At 41.8% G+C, this 17,037-nt stretch overlaps 1 protein-coding gene and 1 long non-coding RNA gene across 3 annotated transcripts in view; both read right to left on the bottom strand.

Annotated features, from left to right (window-relative positions):
* The window catches only part of tsc22d3 (TSC22 domain family, member 3), a 36,325-nt gene extending 20,094 nt beyond the window's left edge, over positions 1-16,231 (bottom strand). The window contains exons 1-2 of one of the 2 annotated variants that reach the window (XM_034597224.1): positions 15,386-16,231; positions 14,130-14,384 (exon numbers count right to left, since the gene is read on the bottom strand). In XM_034597224.1, the coding sequence (XP_034453115.1) occupies positions 14,171-14,384; positions 15,386-15,729 (558 nt within the window). In that variant the 5' untranslated portion in view covers positions 15,730-16,231 and the 3' untranslated portion in view covers positions 14,130-14,170. Of the gene's footprint in view, positions 1-14,129; positions 14,385-15,385 lie in introns of those variants that run through there. The other variant, XM_034597223.1, reaches the window with a different exon arrangement.
* LOC117768840 lies at positions 4,783-13,326 on the bottom strand. The gene is made up of 3 exons (XR_004615108.1): positions 12,118-13,326; positions 11,783-12,063; positions 4,783-4,794 (listed from the first exon to the last, which is right to left on the bottom strand). It is a non-coding gene; the product is annotated as an uncharacterized LOC117768840 (long non-coding RNA).
* Positions 16,232-17,037: the final 806 nt, after the last annotated feature.

The following is a 17,037-nucleotide window of genomic DNA, read 5'->3' as shown; positions in this document are numbered from 1 at the left end:
TGGATCATTACCTGTGGTGGATTAGGAAAATGCTGCTGCGCGTGATCTGATAAAACTTAATACAACTTTAAAGGTGAATATTATTGTCTCGAGGAACAATATCAAGGACATAAATGACACTATCATCAAGTATTTGTGTTAGACCTTTAAAAGATAAATAATAGATATGCCAGATCAAACCCCCACCTGTTTCTAAGATGACACATCCTGAAACTTGCTCATTCGGATGTTGTGCAGGAGTAACAGTGCTGACATCTGCAAAACGTGTTAGCCACTTATCATGGGATCAGAATCTGAGTCTGTAATCTGTCCTGCTGCACGTCTCATAGTGTCTGTGACAGCAAGTGCCGGGGGCTGGTTAGACTGTCGAGTGGAAATCTGAATCAAAAATATGAATTTAATAAACAAAGTTTCCACAGAGTAAATGGGAAAACATGAGAATTACCAGTATAGTAATAAACTAGTAAAGTAAAATGCTAATGCTGAGTGTTTTATTGCATCAAAGTTGACCTGTTGCTATGTTTAGATGATTAAAACCCTGGCTTCATTACATCCCCAACAATAGTTCACTGAATGCATTTTTCTTTTTTAAATGCCTGTAAAACAGATTTGACCTGGTAGTAATTATGGCTTTTTATGAAGAAATATGTGAATTAAAAAGGCAATAAAACAAGACTAAGCAATTAAATCCTTTAATTATTGTATAATACTGTATTCAAACTGTAGATTGGACCACAGCAAATATGATCCCACACACACCAACCACTCTCTCTTTCTCATCATACCAAACACACACACCTCACTGCACAGCTTGCACAGTATGCACTCTCACACACACAGATACATGCACACTTGCACTTCTTCATAAGTCTTTAAATTGAACTTGCCTTTAAATTAACTTTCCTCCTTTTTTCATAGGAAAGTAAATATATTTGTATATTTGTTCAATTCATTTTGATCTTTAACACTCCAGCCCATTGCTCATGTTAAAACAAACAAGGTATCTGTTATCTTTTCATCATAAGCTATAAAGCAGATACATTTGTAAATTGTTGTTTGGTTATAGATGCACAATAAGTTACCTATCAGATAAATCAGTGTATTGGATAATAATTTGTGCTTTTTCAGTATTCATTAATGAATAAGGATGTAAAACCTTTTCATAGTAGGAGGGTGAAAAGAAAAGTACACCATTCATGGCTGTTATAAGTTAATTCATTACCTGAAGATACTGTTTCTGCTCGTTTTATAATCTTCAATCCAAAAAGATACACAACTGAAAACGCTTGCAGCAAGTTGACCATCCACATTTAACTATTGTGGTTCCATAAAATGCAAATGTCGGTTAGGAAGCTGAAATGAGAGTGAACACCAGAGACAAGTCCTGGGAGCGACACTGTTTTCAACACAATGGTACAGATGTTATTGAGTCACGGGACGAGTACTGCAATGTCTGACTCTGTTCTAGAAAGCTGATTTGAATATGAAAAGGAGGAAGTGTCCTGCTAGTCTGTAGCTTTTTTTTCCTCTTTTATATCAACCCTCTCACTTGAATAACAATGAGCGACTTTTTTTGTTTGTGTGTTTTTTTAATCAGGGTGTTTCTCTGAATTTCCCAAGAATAGCACCCTTTCCCTCCAGCGGGCATTTGGGAGGTGGCCCATGGATAAAAGGGCACAAGAAATACAGCAAGCTACTTCATCTAACCACTAACTGGAACACATGACAACACATCCCTTCCAATTCTGACTGATTCCACTGACAAATTCCCTGAAAAGGCGTTTACTGATCACCAGTGTTTTGCCAACTTGTTGGGTCTGTTTGTTATGTAACCTCTGGTGAGAACAGGCCTCTGTCTTGGAATCGGGATGAAACCTACAGATCATTAATGACTGGAGTGTTGGAACCTTGACTTATCTGTTGCCCATCCGCTGCAAACTGGGTTGTGCGGTGGTATTGGGGTCTGTTCCATTTTTAGCTTATATAGTTGTCAAATTGCCCCACATATGTTGTAGATTAGCTTTATTGGAGAGATATGTCTTTCCTGCAGCCCCTGTTTGCTAAATAAGAACAAACAGAAGAAAAACAAACCAAACACGTTGTTTCGTAACAGCTTTATTCTGTATGTGCACCGTCAGGCTAGAGTGGCTAAACATGCTAAACAAGCCCGAGGCTGATGGATCAGTAAACACGTTAGGGTTGAGCAGTGCAAGGGTGTGTGGAAACGACGGATGGAAATGGGAAGAGAGGAAAAGAGTCATGCAGCACACAGATGATTATGATTTCCTGTTAAATTCCTGTAAATGTGAGCCTCCACTTATGGCAGCAAGGAAAAGGATTTAGAATGCGAGCTGCTCCTTCAAACACACTCCCGATTAACAAGGTAGTCTCATTTTAAAAAACATAATTTGTTGTTGCTTTCAATGTTTTTTTCATTTGCTTAGAAACTTTCTCCTCTTCAGTTGTTCGGTTTGACCTTTGCTGAGCACAGAGCTGTTAAGAATAGGTCAACCACCAGGTCAACTATCAGTCTCCCAGCTGAGCTCGAGCTCTTAGCAGAAGTCGCACCTACTGACGCAAAAAAAAAAAAAACTTCTGGACCCCGACTGACTTTTTCACTGTCGGCTCACAAGCACTGAAAGGTTGAGACTTGGAGTGTTACATACATTTCCCTCTTTCCTCTCTCACCCTCTCTCTCCCTCTGCCAGAATACTGCAGGCTCCACTTCCACTTTATAACACCTTTCATTCAGGCCAGTAAGAAATAGGTCTTTGTTTGCAGCCCCCTGACAGACTTGTGTCCGAGTTGTTGATGGTAGTCTGGATGGAATTAGGTTGTTGGGTTTTTTTGGTACTCGATTTTGGAAGAACAAATGAGGAAAGGGAGGGAGAGGACATTTTCAGCATTTGTCAACATTCCTCCCGGACTCGTACACTTTCTTGGCAGTGACCTCGCTGCTTCCTCAGCCCAGCATCAGCGCCGCATGTGTTTCTTTGCTGCAAAAGCATCTACATTATTTCGGGTGGCTGTTGTTTAGCTCAATCCCAGACTGTGTAAACACACCACAGCATGCGAACATAACGACGTGTCCGTGAGTCACTCTGCTCCATGACAGCATACTGGAAGGAATGCAGACGGAGGTCATTTAATTTCACTGGTGCTAATTGTGATGGCACAGTGAGATGGCTGGGGAGAGAGAGGCATAATGCCCCCATCAGACTCGACCACCGCGGGCTGCCCCGTTGGTACGACTGCCTCTCGTAAACACAGTGACACAAAGGCACAAGTTAGGCCTTGGACAGGACACATCTTGTTATTTTTGCTCATTTGCTAGAGCCTCCCACTGTCTCTCAGCTGGGCAATGACCAGGAACAATCACAGACTCACTGAAACTTAGCACAAGCATTTATTTTTCTTTCGTCTGCCATAAAGTTATCCAGAGAAAAAGTGCCTGGCAGGACAGGTCCAAGTTTTCCTTCCACCGCTGCTGTTGCCTGCCAGTGGAACCAATCTGGTCCTGAGCCCTGCAAGCTTCTGCTTTTAGTTTCTGTGGAAGTCAGATTGAGGAGAACTGTATGCATAATAAAACGCTCATATAATCAGCTTTATCTTTTCATGATCCTTGACTCACTGCAATTACTTTATTGTTATCATGGAGGAAAAATTTACATTTGAAGGTTTTCTTCTTCTTTGCTGGTCTCTAAGGTTCCGCTTATCCGTGCTCAGGTTGCGGAAGTAGCCGACCAAGTGGGGTATCCCTAGATGTCCCTCTCCCCAGCCACCTCCCAATATAATCCCTCCAGCGAATTCTGGGTCTACCTCAGTCCTGGCTGTGTGAGCCCAGTAAAGGAGGCCTCCTGATTAGATGCACGAACCACCTCAAATGTTCCCTTTCTACATGAAGGAGCAGCAGGTCTACCCTGCGCTCTGTATGTCTGAACTGCTCACCCTATCTCTAAGGCTGATCCCAGCAACCTGATGGAGAAAACTTAATTTTGTCTGATTCAGCTTGCGACCGTAGGTGAGGGTTGAAACGCAATCAACCAGTAAGTCAAGAGTCAAACTGAATGGTTCTTTCTTTCAGCTTCTGCCTTTTTTCTTTCTCATTGTCTGCTTTTCTTTTTTTCACACAGAGCCTGCCTCCATTACTGCAGGGACATTGAAAGCCAATGAGAGTTTGGAAACTTGGAAGCCCCAGTAACAAACAGGAAACCGTACAGTCAAAGTTTGATTATAGTTCATGGGGATGTGCCAGTCATTTAACCTTTTTAGAGAATGTATACTGTAAACGTTAACTCAGGATGGCAGTTATATGACATTCAGTTTTCTGCCAACCTCTGCTTTTGCCTTTTGGGGGAAAAAATGCTTTCTTGATTTAGCAATGAAGTTTATTGCATACCACAATTCATCTGGTGCAACAAACGCGTTGCACCAAAGCAAGAGCAGGTTGCCCAACATGTCTCCCACTCAGTTTCCCAGCTTGAACGTTGAAGTCTCTCGCTCGCTTGTTTTTTCTTATCCTGTCTTATCCTGTTGTGCAAAGGCCCGATTTAATGATGCAATTACAGATGACAGCACAACACAAAGGTTCCCAGAGTTGGGGTGGGTGTTATAAGGGTGTTTGTCAAGATTATGCAAATATGTTTTTAACTGACCTAAATGTTAAATGCCACTCAGATACTGTGGAGTAACCTACCAGTGTGATTGTGTAATGGTAGGTAGACGCCACTGACTCCGGTATTAATCTATTTATACATGTATTGATGTTGCTTAACTGTGTTTGACATGAACTCTCTGACCCAAACTGTTTCCTATTTTGCTTTTAATACCAACCTCATTGCCATTTGTCCAGTCGCATGGCAGGAAAGTCATGCTCGGAAAAACGCTGAGACTCAAAAATCACACATCCATCCCAAATAGTTCAAACTTGTTTAGTAGTGAATAAGAAAAGTTAAATAAGAAAAAGTGTGTTGTCAGACTGCAGATGACCACAGGTCATGTGACTGGTCGCGGTGCTTTCCTGTGTTCTCGAAAGCGTGATCTCATGACCTGCAGACGTTCTGAGAGCTAACTTTCCCAGTGACTCTTTTTCATTTCTCAGTAATGGGCCGTGGCAAAATCCGTTGCTAAAGTGTTTTCTAATACTGATCGCCATGTCGTGCAGAGTACAAGACATGTTGAGAGTGTTTGTGTACGAGCGTGTGTGTGTGTGTGTGTGTGTGTGTGTGTGTGTGTGTGTGTGTGTGTGTGTGTGTGTGTGTGTGTGTGTGTGTGTGCGTGTGTGTGTGTGTGTTCTTTGGATGAAGGTTTGTGGACACATTTGCATGTGATTTGAGCTGAGGCAAGGTGTGTTCTGAAGTGCATCCTAATTTCCCTGATTTTTTTTGTTTTGTTACTCTTCCTTGTGTGTGTGTTTGTGTGGGTGTATGTGTGCATGATGTACCCAACCTGTGTGTGAATAATGCCCAGGCTAATGATAGGCTTGGCTGAGACCCACTCCACAAAAGCAGTGTCTGGCTGTGTTGTGCTTCAGACTATTGTGGTGAGAAAGAAAAAAAAGATTCAGTGTGGGATAACTGCGCTCGGGATTATGAAACAGTCGTCCAGGGAGAAACAGATGGAAAAAGCCTCGGACTGAATTTGAAATGAATCGTGGGTGTGCCAGTCCTTTTAGAGGATGCTGCCAGGCAAAGAAAAGTTACATATCCACCAGAATTCCAGTTTTTTTGATTCAAGCTCTTTCAATTTGGACACAAAAACACAGTCAAGCTTTGACACAGTCAGTTGCTAAATTTACTTTATCCCCATGGATCTGCAGAAATGATTTTGTTTCTACATCTCAGCCAAACTTGAACTTGGCCTTCAGTCGCAGGCTGAGTTACCACACTCTCACTCATCATGCAGTCAGAGAAAGAGCGGGGATCCCATGGTAATGAAAATAGGACTGGATGACATTTTTATTGCTCTCCAGCCGGCAGCTCGTACCGCTCAGCCAGGGGTGGTGCAAGTATAATCACAGCATCATTTCAGCTTCCCTTCATCCAGACCATGAACTCTAGACAACACACATACTTTCCATTATCTGACTAACACTGTAATACAGCATGTTGTTATGTGCAAACTGCAGTTTGATGGAAATAGCAAACTAGCGTACATCAACCCAAATATCTCTAATATCAAGTGTCATGCAAGCGGTATGACTGTCTAATGTCTATTTAAAGAGTGTAATTATAATACATAGACTGTTTGATATTTAATTACTCACAGTCGCATCCAGGGCTTTGTTTGTGTGTGCGTGTGTGTGTACGTGTGAGTGATGGCAAGTGTTGACAGGCTGCCTTATTATCTAAATAGGCGCCATAGCCATGGTCCAAACAGATAAGGCATTGAGCGTGAGCCTTGGTCAGTCCAACCCCCCTTATATAAGTCCAACTGCTGCCAACTAGAACAAGTGAGGTGAAGAGCTGGAGAAAGAGAGCATGAAGAAAGAGAGGGAATAAAAAACGAGGATAAAGAAAAGGGAGGATAGATTTTGCAAATATTAGAGGAAAGGCCAAAGAGACTTGCATAAACAAGAAGCATGAAAGGATTTTAATGTATGGGTGGTGCTACTTCTTTCTTTTGAAGTATTTGTTGAATCATTTTTGTAAGAACGCTTCCTTCCTTTTCTTGTTGAAATATTTCCCAATTTGTACGTTCCACACCCTTCTTAAAGGTGTCAGTGTTGGGTGGAGAACCATGTAATTACTATGATTTGATATTTATTCTTCTTATTTATTCTGGCTTGTTTTAGGACAGCTTCACCGTTTCAAATTGGTGTTTAGAGGCTGAACCCCGCAGGCTTTAGTACTCTAGTACTCTCTGAACATTTTGCTCCATGATGACAACACTAAAAAAATTATGATTCAGGGCCATAGCAAAGCAATCCTGACATAGTTATAAAGCAATGAGAGAATTGATTTCAGATTTCATTTTCACTTTCAGTTAATTACTTTAGTTTTTTCTTTACTACCAAATAATTAGAATTTCAAAGTCTGTTATATTTATTATATGAGAAGCAAAAACTCAACAGAATATTATGACAATTCTTGTTAAATTACGACTTTTTTTCTCGTATATAAGAATTCTTTTTTTCTTCTTTTTTTTCATAGAAATAGTTATCAATGACATCTAAGTGACTTTTCTTCCCATTACAAGCAATGTTGTAATGTTGAACACATATTCCTCTTTCATCTAATATGTTTTTTTGTTCAAAATAAGGGAGTGACATACAATATGAATTAAAGTTAATTAAAGAAGCTGGGCGTGGTCAATCCCGTCTTATGTCTCACAAAGACTTTTTCCGACAAACTCTGATCTCGAGGATTTGATTCAGATGACAACCTTGACATGTTACTTATACGTGTCTAATCCACCTCTGGAACATACTGTATGTCCACTGTCTGTCACACAGGACAAAAGAGCTTAGCTGGATTCTGCTGTGGTGATGTGTCAACAACAACATAATGCTGTGGGTCACCTTTACCTCACCTACCGTGCGTGTCTTCATGTTTGTGTGTGAGTGTTTGTGTTGCCAAGGAGCATGTATCTTGTCTTCCAGACAGACAGACAGACAATTTACTAATCCCAGGGCCTTGGGGCTGTCATTAAATAAGATTGTATGATTAAAAGATTAAGAGAATTATATAAAAAAAAAAAAAATGTAAATAGATTTGCTATTAAGGCTGTGATGGAGTCTTTCCAGCTAAACCTTAAAGAATGATAATTTTGTTACATTTTTTCAATATTACCAACAATTCCCATTAAAAGACCAAAAATGACGATCAATCGGTCCATCTTTTATATGCAGACTATAAAACTCTTTGTTGAAAACATACTGTATACTATTCTTTTTACGTGTTTCGTTCCCTGTTCTCTCTTCCCATTTCAAACTTGTGCTTTCTTACCAAATAAGATGAAAATGCCCCAAAACATAAAAAAGGCTAAAATAATTTCAAGGTTTTAAAGTTTTGAAGATTAAATAGTGAATTTTCAGGGAGTATTTCTAGTTATAAGCTGCAAGTGACTATTTTCTGTCATCAGGTGTATATGATCATCTCAAAATAAAGAAGTGCCCGTGTTCTTTATTATGTCGGCCAGTGCAAAGGTGTACTTCACTGCATGGTATGTATGTCATGAAGTTGTTGGACGAGTGAACTTGTAACCACACTTGTGATGATAAAGACTGAACATAACGTAATTGTATCAGCTGCAGTACAGGGTGTGTCTGTAGACGTCTGTCTGCTGGAGTCGGTGGATATAATGGCATTCATTGTGTGCGTCTGTGTGTGTGTTTGTCAGTTAAATGTGTGTGATTGTTAGCTAAAAGTATGCACCATCAACCGCTTAGACAGCAGAGACGGTTGAGCCAATAGAAGAGCTCTAAAAGGTACCACATACAGTGACTTTCATGCACATCTACACACACACATAGCACTTGCACACAGACCATTCAAATGAGTCTCCAGGCAAACTTCGGGCATAGCACCAAGGGCAACCCATTCACACGGTCACAACACAACAAGGCAGTAACTCAAGAGGTCCATTAAAAAGCCATTATTGTACATCCCTCTTTAAATTGGTCCCACAGTGATGAAAATCAGGCACCGGACTCATTTGCGGTGTAAAATCACCAAACATATACCAGCACCTGTTAGAAAACCCAATGTTTTTTCAACCCTGTTAATGAATCTCTCGCTCTCCGACTGTCTCCTTTCAACACTGAAGTGGTCGAAGTCTGGCTGTTGAGGAAACCCATAAAAACAGCCGTAAAACAAACACTTTTCCTGGCTTTTTACATCCTCCCGCAGCTAAAGAATCACTTCCTTTAGCCGCACAAAGACATCTGCCGTCCAGCTATATCTTAGAGTCCGACTGCAAGTGTCAACACCGCACTATTTTTGGCAGCTCCTGTCTATGTTTCGTCTTTGGGCCAGCCTCCTGTCTGGCTGTTTGTCTACCCCGGACTCTCTCTCTCCCTCTCTCTGGCCTGACATTGCTCAGACCTCGCCTCCGTGCCCTTTGTTTGTCAGGGATTGGCTCGGTAAGACTCGCCTGGCCATGGATCTGTTCCTCCACCCCGACATCCTTCCCCTCGCCTTCTCCCAACTAATCCCCCGACTTTTGTTTACATCCGTCCTCCCCCTGCCACCTGCAACCCGTGTAGTTATGTAACTCTCCTCAAACTTCTGTAGGACACGTAGTATTTTCTTTTGACAAGAGACACGCAATTACACTGTTTAATTCAGCTGCGGGCAGAAAAAAAAATGGATGAAAAAAATGTAATTGGATACAGGTTCTGTCGTCGGCAGGGATGTGTCTGACATTTTCAAAGCTTTCATGTGGGCAGACAACTGGGAGAGACCACCACAGCAAAAGTTTCAAACTCAGCACATTTATTCCACCTCATAATGAATTGTGTTGTATAAGTGTAGGACTTAAGATCGCACTTTTCTCTCCTGTGAATTTCTTTGTAGCAGTGGAAGGGATGAGACATTTGAATTTCAGCACTGTTGCATTAGTCAGATTCACTCCGATCCCAATGCATGTTACAGCCTGTAGCAGCCTTCGTATAATAATACAGGAACAATACTGCTGTAATTGTGCTGTATGTTTGTGGTATGCTGTTTTTTTCCCATTCTTTAGAATTGGTCCGGAAAATCTTACAGAAGTTAAAGAACACAGAGGAAACAGTGTTTAGTTGACTTTATCCTACATCTTTACATTCCTGACTGATTTATCTGCTTCTATTGTGACACAATGTTATCTGTATAAGTCAGTATACACCCAGGGTTGGTGGTGGGAGGAACAGCCAGATGTTATTTACCCACAGTTTTTGCAAGTCCAGATGTGATTCAGCACCTTTGTTTCTCCTCTCTCCCTCCCACGTGTTTTTTTTCCGCCACTTTTCAACAGAAAAATCTCGAAAGCATTTAAACACAACAAAACACCCAGAGGCAGGGTGCACTATTCTCTCTGAGTGAGTCCTCCCTGTGTGTGTTGCCTTTGTGATGAGTCTGCTATGCAAATCACAAGCCGTCAGTGTCTGGGCAGGTAGGACTGCTCTGCTTTGACTGATAGATCATGTTATCAGGTGCATCATACATGCAAATTAACTTAACCGGTCAATCTCCAGGAATATTCAATGTATTTTATTATATTTTATTCTTCTATGCTGCAGATAATTTGTCCACTGTCATGTACTCATGCTTAAATGTGAAACTGACTTTGTTTTAGAGCCGACACAACGGAGAAGTTTTGAAATGACGCCGTAGACACTTGCTAATTGGGTCTTTTCAGTCCCGGCGAAGCCTTCGTTGATTTATCAGGCGCTGATGACCTCCCCCAGAAGAAAACACTGGTAGGCGAACCAACATGGATAATCAATTACAGGCATATTGCTGACCCTGTTGTTTTTGCTAATGATACAACTGCTCATATGCGTAGGAAACAAGCTAAATCATTCCAGCAATCTTCGATAGATCCCGTGTGCTGCAACGTCTTCAGCCCTACATTGGGTGAACGTGAGTGGTCACTTGATCATTTACAGGTGTGGTAGTATAGACAGGGATTAATACTGATACAGAGCCCAATTGCTTGTGTGGACAGAGGTCGTGTTAGTTTGAAATGAAAACACTTAGTAGTGTGGATATCGGCCTAATCTGACATTGAATACTTCCCTGAGTTAGAAAAAATTCCTTTGATAGTCATAGTTTTAAGGATTATTTGTTTGGATTTCAGGATGTTGTAAATGGCCTGTATTTATATAGATCTTTCTAGTCTTGATGACCACTCAAAACACCTTTTTCTATAAGGAGCAATTCAATGTTCAGTATTTTGCCCAAGGACATTTTGTACACATGGCAGAGACACTTTCCATAACCTTTCCACACTGGATCACTAAACATAGGTCTCCACTCAGAAAAAACATGGATATATAGTGGCAAAGCTACTTTGCGGTTTACATTTGCATCACAAAGTGGAGCTTTAGAAACCAGTGGGGTCTCTGACCCAGCTGGAGTCTGTCTCCACTCAATCCTGGGAGGGCCGAGGCCTTGTTCAGTAGTTAACTGGGCCATAGCCAAAGGCCAGTGGTCATCTCATTCCAAAGTCAGACCTTTAACATTGTAATGACGCCCATGGTTGGCAGAGCAGAAGTGTCAGAAGGGCAAACATTCAAGTCAGAGCAGCAAATTGAACTTCGTCTGAGAGCAGATTTTTCTTTGGGAGAGAATGACTGTAGCTTTTAACGTTTTTTGATCGCCAACAACTCCTGCATACTTCAATCGATTTTATCCATTCAAAAATATAAACGTTTCGCTCGTTCAGGACATGTTTCCTTTTCTTTTTTTCTTTTTCCAACTCCTCATACTTTTTGACATATTCAGCTTTTTCTCAATTTTGGGGATTTTATAATTGGTGTCTGCGGGATGCTTCGAGAGTGGCGACATCATACGAGGACCTGGTGACATCATCACATGCATTTGATCTTGGCAGTGTGTCAACATCACTTCTTGAATTTGAGCAACTCAGCATTCACACCGTATTTTCAGCAGGGATCGCATTATCTAGTATTGGCACTTTAATAGATGGGTCATTATGGTCTCATCTATAAAAATGGAGTTCTGTCAGATGAAGTGTGCAAACTCCTGCTCAGCTCTGTCGCGTCTTTGACACTTTGTTCCATCTTCTGTGCCACCGCTGGTCTTGATGTTCTTTCTCTTTTGTGTTTTGACTGACCGACTGTGATAAATGTTAATGTGTCATCGCTGCAGGCTTTTCACCCCTCTTGACCATGCCATGTGATGGAGTTTAGTAGCTGCTAAGTGCTGAGTGACTGCCTGGGGTGAAGGTGTGCCACAGTGCCTCTCTCGTTCCAGCCAAGTGTAGCCCCTCTAAGCCTCACAGGAAATCAGCACATTTCCCTCTGGTCTTATCCTGTGGAAATCACAGATCCCATCCCTCTCTGGTCCCTGGCTCTACCTCAAACGGGATGAATTCTCCTCTCAGCACATTTCTGTGACCCTTGAACCATTTACATAACACGTTCGCTGCCACTGCTTCATACTGATGTTCAACCAGTCCGAGTCTATATGTGTGGACGTTTACTCGGGCAATGCTAAACACTTTGTTCTGTTAACAAGTGTCAAATGAGAGTGATGGCTTCTGGGTAGAATGACCACCCATGTTGAGGTCACAGTAAATAAGTTCGGCAGGGCTTTCATCAGAAGCTGGGCCCTCCTGAAGTGAGCACTTGAAAAATGCATGAACTTCTGCAGACCTCAGCTCAGCAAGGCAGCTTTCTCGTCCCAACTGCTGGGATTAGACTGTGAGTACATTGAATGAATGAGTGCATTTGTGTTTCTGCTGGAAAAACCCACATGGGTACACATTTGAAATCAATGTTTTAATCCTGCGAGAAAGCCCCTGCATGAACGCCACATGATCCGTGTGTGTGATTCCCCCTCCGAAGAAGGGAAGGTTCAGGAACAAAGTGTTCTGGCTAAAGACTCTGTTTGTCAGGCAAACAGTTGGCACAGACAGGTGCGCAGCCACTCTGGCCAATGGCACGAGTGAGCACATTGAGTCTGAGCCAGAAACGGCAGAAATATTGGCACTTCTAACATTATTTTCCTCACCCCCTGGGACATGTGAGCTCTGTGACTAATTCAATCATCTACACTGGAGATACTTTTCACATAAACAGACAAGATGAAAACTTTGAACACTGAATTGTTTGCTAATAAAAGCATTCTAAGAATATTCGACAAAACTGTACAACCATGAAACCCTTGGTTAGTGAAGAAGAACTGAATCAGAGCAGTTCATAAAAGCTTCAAACAAGGCCCTGCCAGCGGTCATTAATAAAGGTAGGACACTGTAATCACTGAATGCAGGGAATAATAAATCATCTTAGCACATCCAGTAAGTTTGAGAACAATTCATATGCACTAAGAAAAAGTTTTGTTTGAGAAGCTCTATTTGTTCTCTCTCTCAAAGGTCGTGCCAGTTGGAGCTGCTGGTCCTGAACTCAGAGTTTCTTCACCTGTTGTTCTTCATCCAACAGAATCATAACGACACGCCCTCGCTATCATAAATAAATCAAGAGCAGATTGTTCCTCCGTTGAATAATGCAGCTCCGATCAGCAAGAACAATATCAGCTAAAACGGTGTCAAATTAATGAGCATTGAAACAGCTGTTATGTAACTTCAACAGACGGAACAATAAAGAGAGTGTGGACGCTCTGCAAATATCTCTTTCAGTTTGTCAGGTGTTAAAACAATAAAAAAAAACAGAGTTTGGCACTGATTCACTTTTTACAGACAAAAGCCACCAAATCAAGTTAAACCATCACTTGCTGTGCACCATAACATGTGTTTACTCCTATTGACTGTAGTCAAGCAGAAACTATCAATACCTCAGGCGATAAGAAGAGTCTTAAATAGCCCGTAGCACATAACAAGTTAATACGGGTTAAAATTTAACTGACTTGGCAATTCTTGGGTAGCCTGGGTGTGATAAAATGCTGATAATACGTCTTAGCCAGAGAACATTATGATATGATATCATCAGCAAATAACTGAGTCCTTGATAACAAGCACCATATATATGTTCACCAGGTACATTTTATCAGGGTAGACATTAATCTGACAAGGAGGGAAAGTGGTTTTACCTGCGATGTGTTAATTCATGTCACTTAGAATGAAAAATATTCTCAAGCATTCACACACCAGAGGGGGACTTGTGTTGGAAAGTTTTTAAGTTGATATAGTGTTAATGAATAAATGAACATATAGGAAATTCAATTATTTTATATTATTCTAACATAGTTTCCTGATATTCTCTCTTTTCTTTTTTTTTACTTGAAATATAATAGGACAATAACTTAGTTGTACAACTTCATACAGCTTCAGTTTGGGTGTAGACACCAGTCAGTTGATTTGAATGTACAGTGACTTCAAGAAAACAGCCTGTTGACAAAATAGCAACGTACGTTTGAGGGCAAAGGTCAACTTTTATCAAGATTCCTTTTGTACATCATAAAAAACTTTTATTACCTGATTATCTGACTAATGTTATCCTACATGTCATATGTCATGATCCTTTAACACATATCTCTGTTTTACGGACTCAAGTGAGGACAGCTCCAGAATATATGACATTCAAAGGTGGCCACGATAACAGTTTTGTGTTGTTGCAGGGCTTTCTGATGTTTTTCCCGGCACATCTCCACATTTTACTGCTCCGATAACCGCACACACGCCATGTGTAATGACAGCTTCTCCGCTGGCTCGGGTTCAGGAGTTCAGCGACAGTCAAAAAACCTAACCCTAACTGTTGCCGACTGGAAGGATGGTAACTGTTAATTTGAGGGCTGAAGTCATTTGACGGCAGCTGCCAAACAAACCATCACAGTGCCAACAACTTTGTAGCAGGATATTCTCTTCCTCGCAAAACAGTGCGAAGTGAGCTGCCAAACACCAATTTATAAACACTGTTTGGTGGAGACTGAGAGGGAGTTGGGCCCGTTTTAATTGACCTCTAACAATAAAAGATTGTTTTAATTGAATCAATATGACAATAACCTGTTGTTTTAGATTAAGGTTTGCTCTTGTTTACCTCTGTTCTCTGGCATGTTTTTCTACTATTGTGTTGTTTTGAAATAAAGACCCTTTGATAATGTTTCACTTCTACTTTGAAACTGAATCTAGGAACAACATCTCCTTCTTAGAGTTAAAAATACGTCTTAAGCTATTAGTCATCCTTGAAGTGATTAGCATCGCTCAAAGCAAAACACATTATAATGTTAATACAGTTCCGCACATGGACATATCGTGTTATGTCGGGTTATGTAACGTGTAAGATATGCTACGTGACAGACATGGATGTTGGAGACACCGTGAGCAGCATAAATGTTTGTGCATTGTGGTGTGTTTTGGATGCATATTCCAACTAATTTTTAATTAAATAATAGTAAGAAAAACACAAGTTAAACGAAACCTGACCTGATCTATGTTTAAATCAATTTATGTTGCTGCAAACTTTCTTGTGGTGGAAGTTATAGATGTGCTTTTACACAGTAATATCGGAAAGCCTCTTTCTGGCCTATACTCCAAGAAACCAGATTAGTCACCGAAACCGTCTGCTTCATTGAAGCAAAATATCTGCAACACGATGCTTAATATGTGCAGTTCCATAAGAGGTGAGGTGGATTTTGAACTGAATTTCCCAAACAGAAGTGAAGACTAACTTTCAGCTGATACATACTAAAAACAGACCTTTTAAATTGAGTTGTTGCCTTATCAGATAAGCATGTACGGTCGGATAAGAGAACACCAGACGTACCTGTGAAAGAAGAGCAGTATGGACAGCATGGTCTGGTCAATGTTGCTGTTGCAGATCCCCTCGTTGAGAAGGAAGCATGGGTCCCTAACCACCGACTCCAGGGAGTCCTGCCTCATGATGTTGTTCAGCTTGTCTGTGTTCAGGTTCTGGTACACCAGCTGGTTGCGGAGCTGGCGGAAGTGAGTGACACTGGGGCTTGTGGGGCTTCCTGGCAGGGTCCCCGTGGTGCCCTGGAGGCCCTGAGCCGGACCGCCGGACATGGAGTCATCGAAGCCGTTGGCCAGGTCCAGGCAGCAACTGCAGCAGTCCAGGCCAATGGGCGAGAGGCAGTCATCCTCTGACATCTTGGAGGACAGGTGGATGGAAGGGAAGGACGTCCAGGTGAAGGAGGGCAGATGCTGGATGACACAGACTGAGGTGTATGTGAAAAACAAAGTGAAAGTCAGTATCAGGCTGTGCTCTTCAGCTCGGGCAGAGAGACTGGCAGGCAGCCTGGGCCGGTTTACAGTGAACTGTCCTGTCCCCACTTCACGGCCTGGAGGGCTAAATGCAGGTTGAGTTCCTCCCTGAGAAGTGCAGTCACGCTGGGCCACTCTGCTTGCTTCTATCCCTGAGTTTCCCCTCCTGTGGCTCTGCTGCGTTTAGCCTTTTGTCCGGGGCTGACGCTGCTGCAAGTGTTGCTACTGTGGAAGGAGAAAAAGTGAACGCCCCACACAAACACACACACACACACACACTCACACACATACACACTCACACCGATTCAGCAGGAGTGCGCTTGAAAGCAAAACCCAGAAGCTGCTTGCTGCTTATCACTTTTTTTCCCCTGCACTTTTTTTTCTTTGGTTGGCGTGCATAGAGACGGAGGGAGGGAGCAAACAGGGACAGAGGGAGGGAGCTGAGGGTGGGGAAACCATGTGATTGGTAAGAAAGCATCGCTGGCTCATGTACTGGGCCCTCCTCTTTTGCTTTTCAGCTAAGCAGTGCAGGCATTAGAGGGAGGGAAATACAGAGGGAGGGAGAGAAGCATCTGAGCATGCTTATAACATGTGTACTTCTGTCAGCTCCACCCTGCAAGGCTGACAGCACAAGGAGTGGCCGAGTGAGGGCGGCTGCTGCAACACACACAAGGCAACCATGTCTGTCGCGATGATTTGAGAAGAGATACAAAAAATATTTCCAGGAGATGTTCAAGTTCAAGGAAAACAGTTTTGAATCTATTTTTCCTGCCTTTATTTAATGAGGAAGCAGCAGAGTAGCAGTTGTCACATATATTTCAAGCCTAGAAATGGATTGTAAATAGGTGTACAGATTTTATTGTACCTCAACCAAAGAAGTTGTGTTTTCACCAGGAGAATTTCAAGGACCTTTGGGGGCCCAAGGGGAAAAGGGACAAGGAAGGGCCCCTCATTGAAGCAAAACAACCCCCAGTCCCTCCCAAACACATACCACATATAATTCAATTACAATTTATAAATCTTAACAATGATCTTAATAATAGTAAAATTGTAAAGTGCCACTTTATGGTTGGAGAGTTACAAGTGTGATTTCACTGTCTGATCCTTTCTGTAGGTTGTTTGCATGTTTTCTCCATCACATGGATTTTCACTGGTGTTCTTGTTTTCTTCCGTAGTACAAATGTGTAGTTTCAT

This window comes from Hippoglossus hippoglossus, chromosome 10 (genome assembly GCF_009819705.1).
Source record: "Hippoglossus hippoglossus isolate fHipHip1 chromosome 10, fHipHip1.pri, whole genome shotgun sequence".
Classification (NCBI taxonomy): Eukaryota; Metazoa; Chordata; class Actinopteri; order Pleuronectiformes; family Pleuronectidae; genus Hippoglossus; species Hippoglossus hippoglossus.
This window is presented reverse-complemented; position numbering and strand designations above follow the sequence as displayed.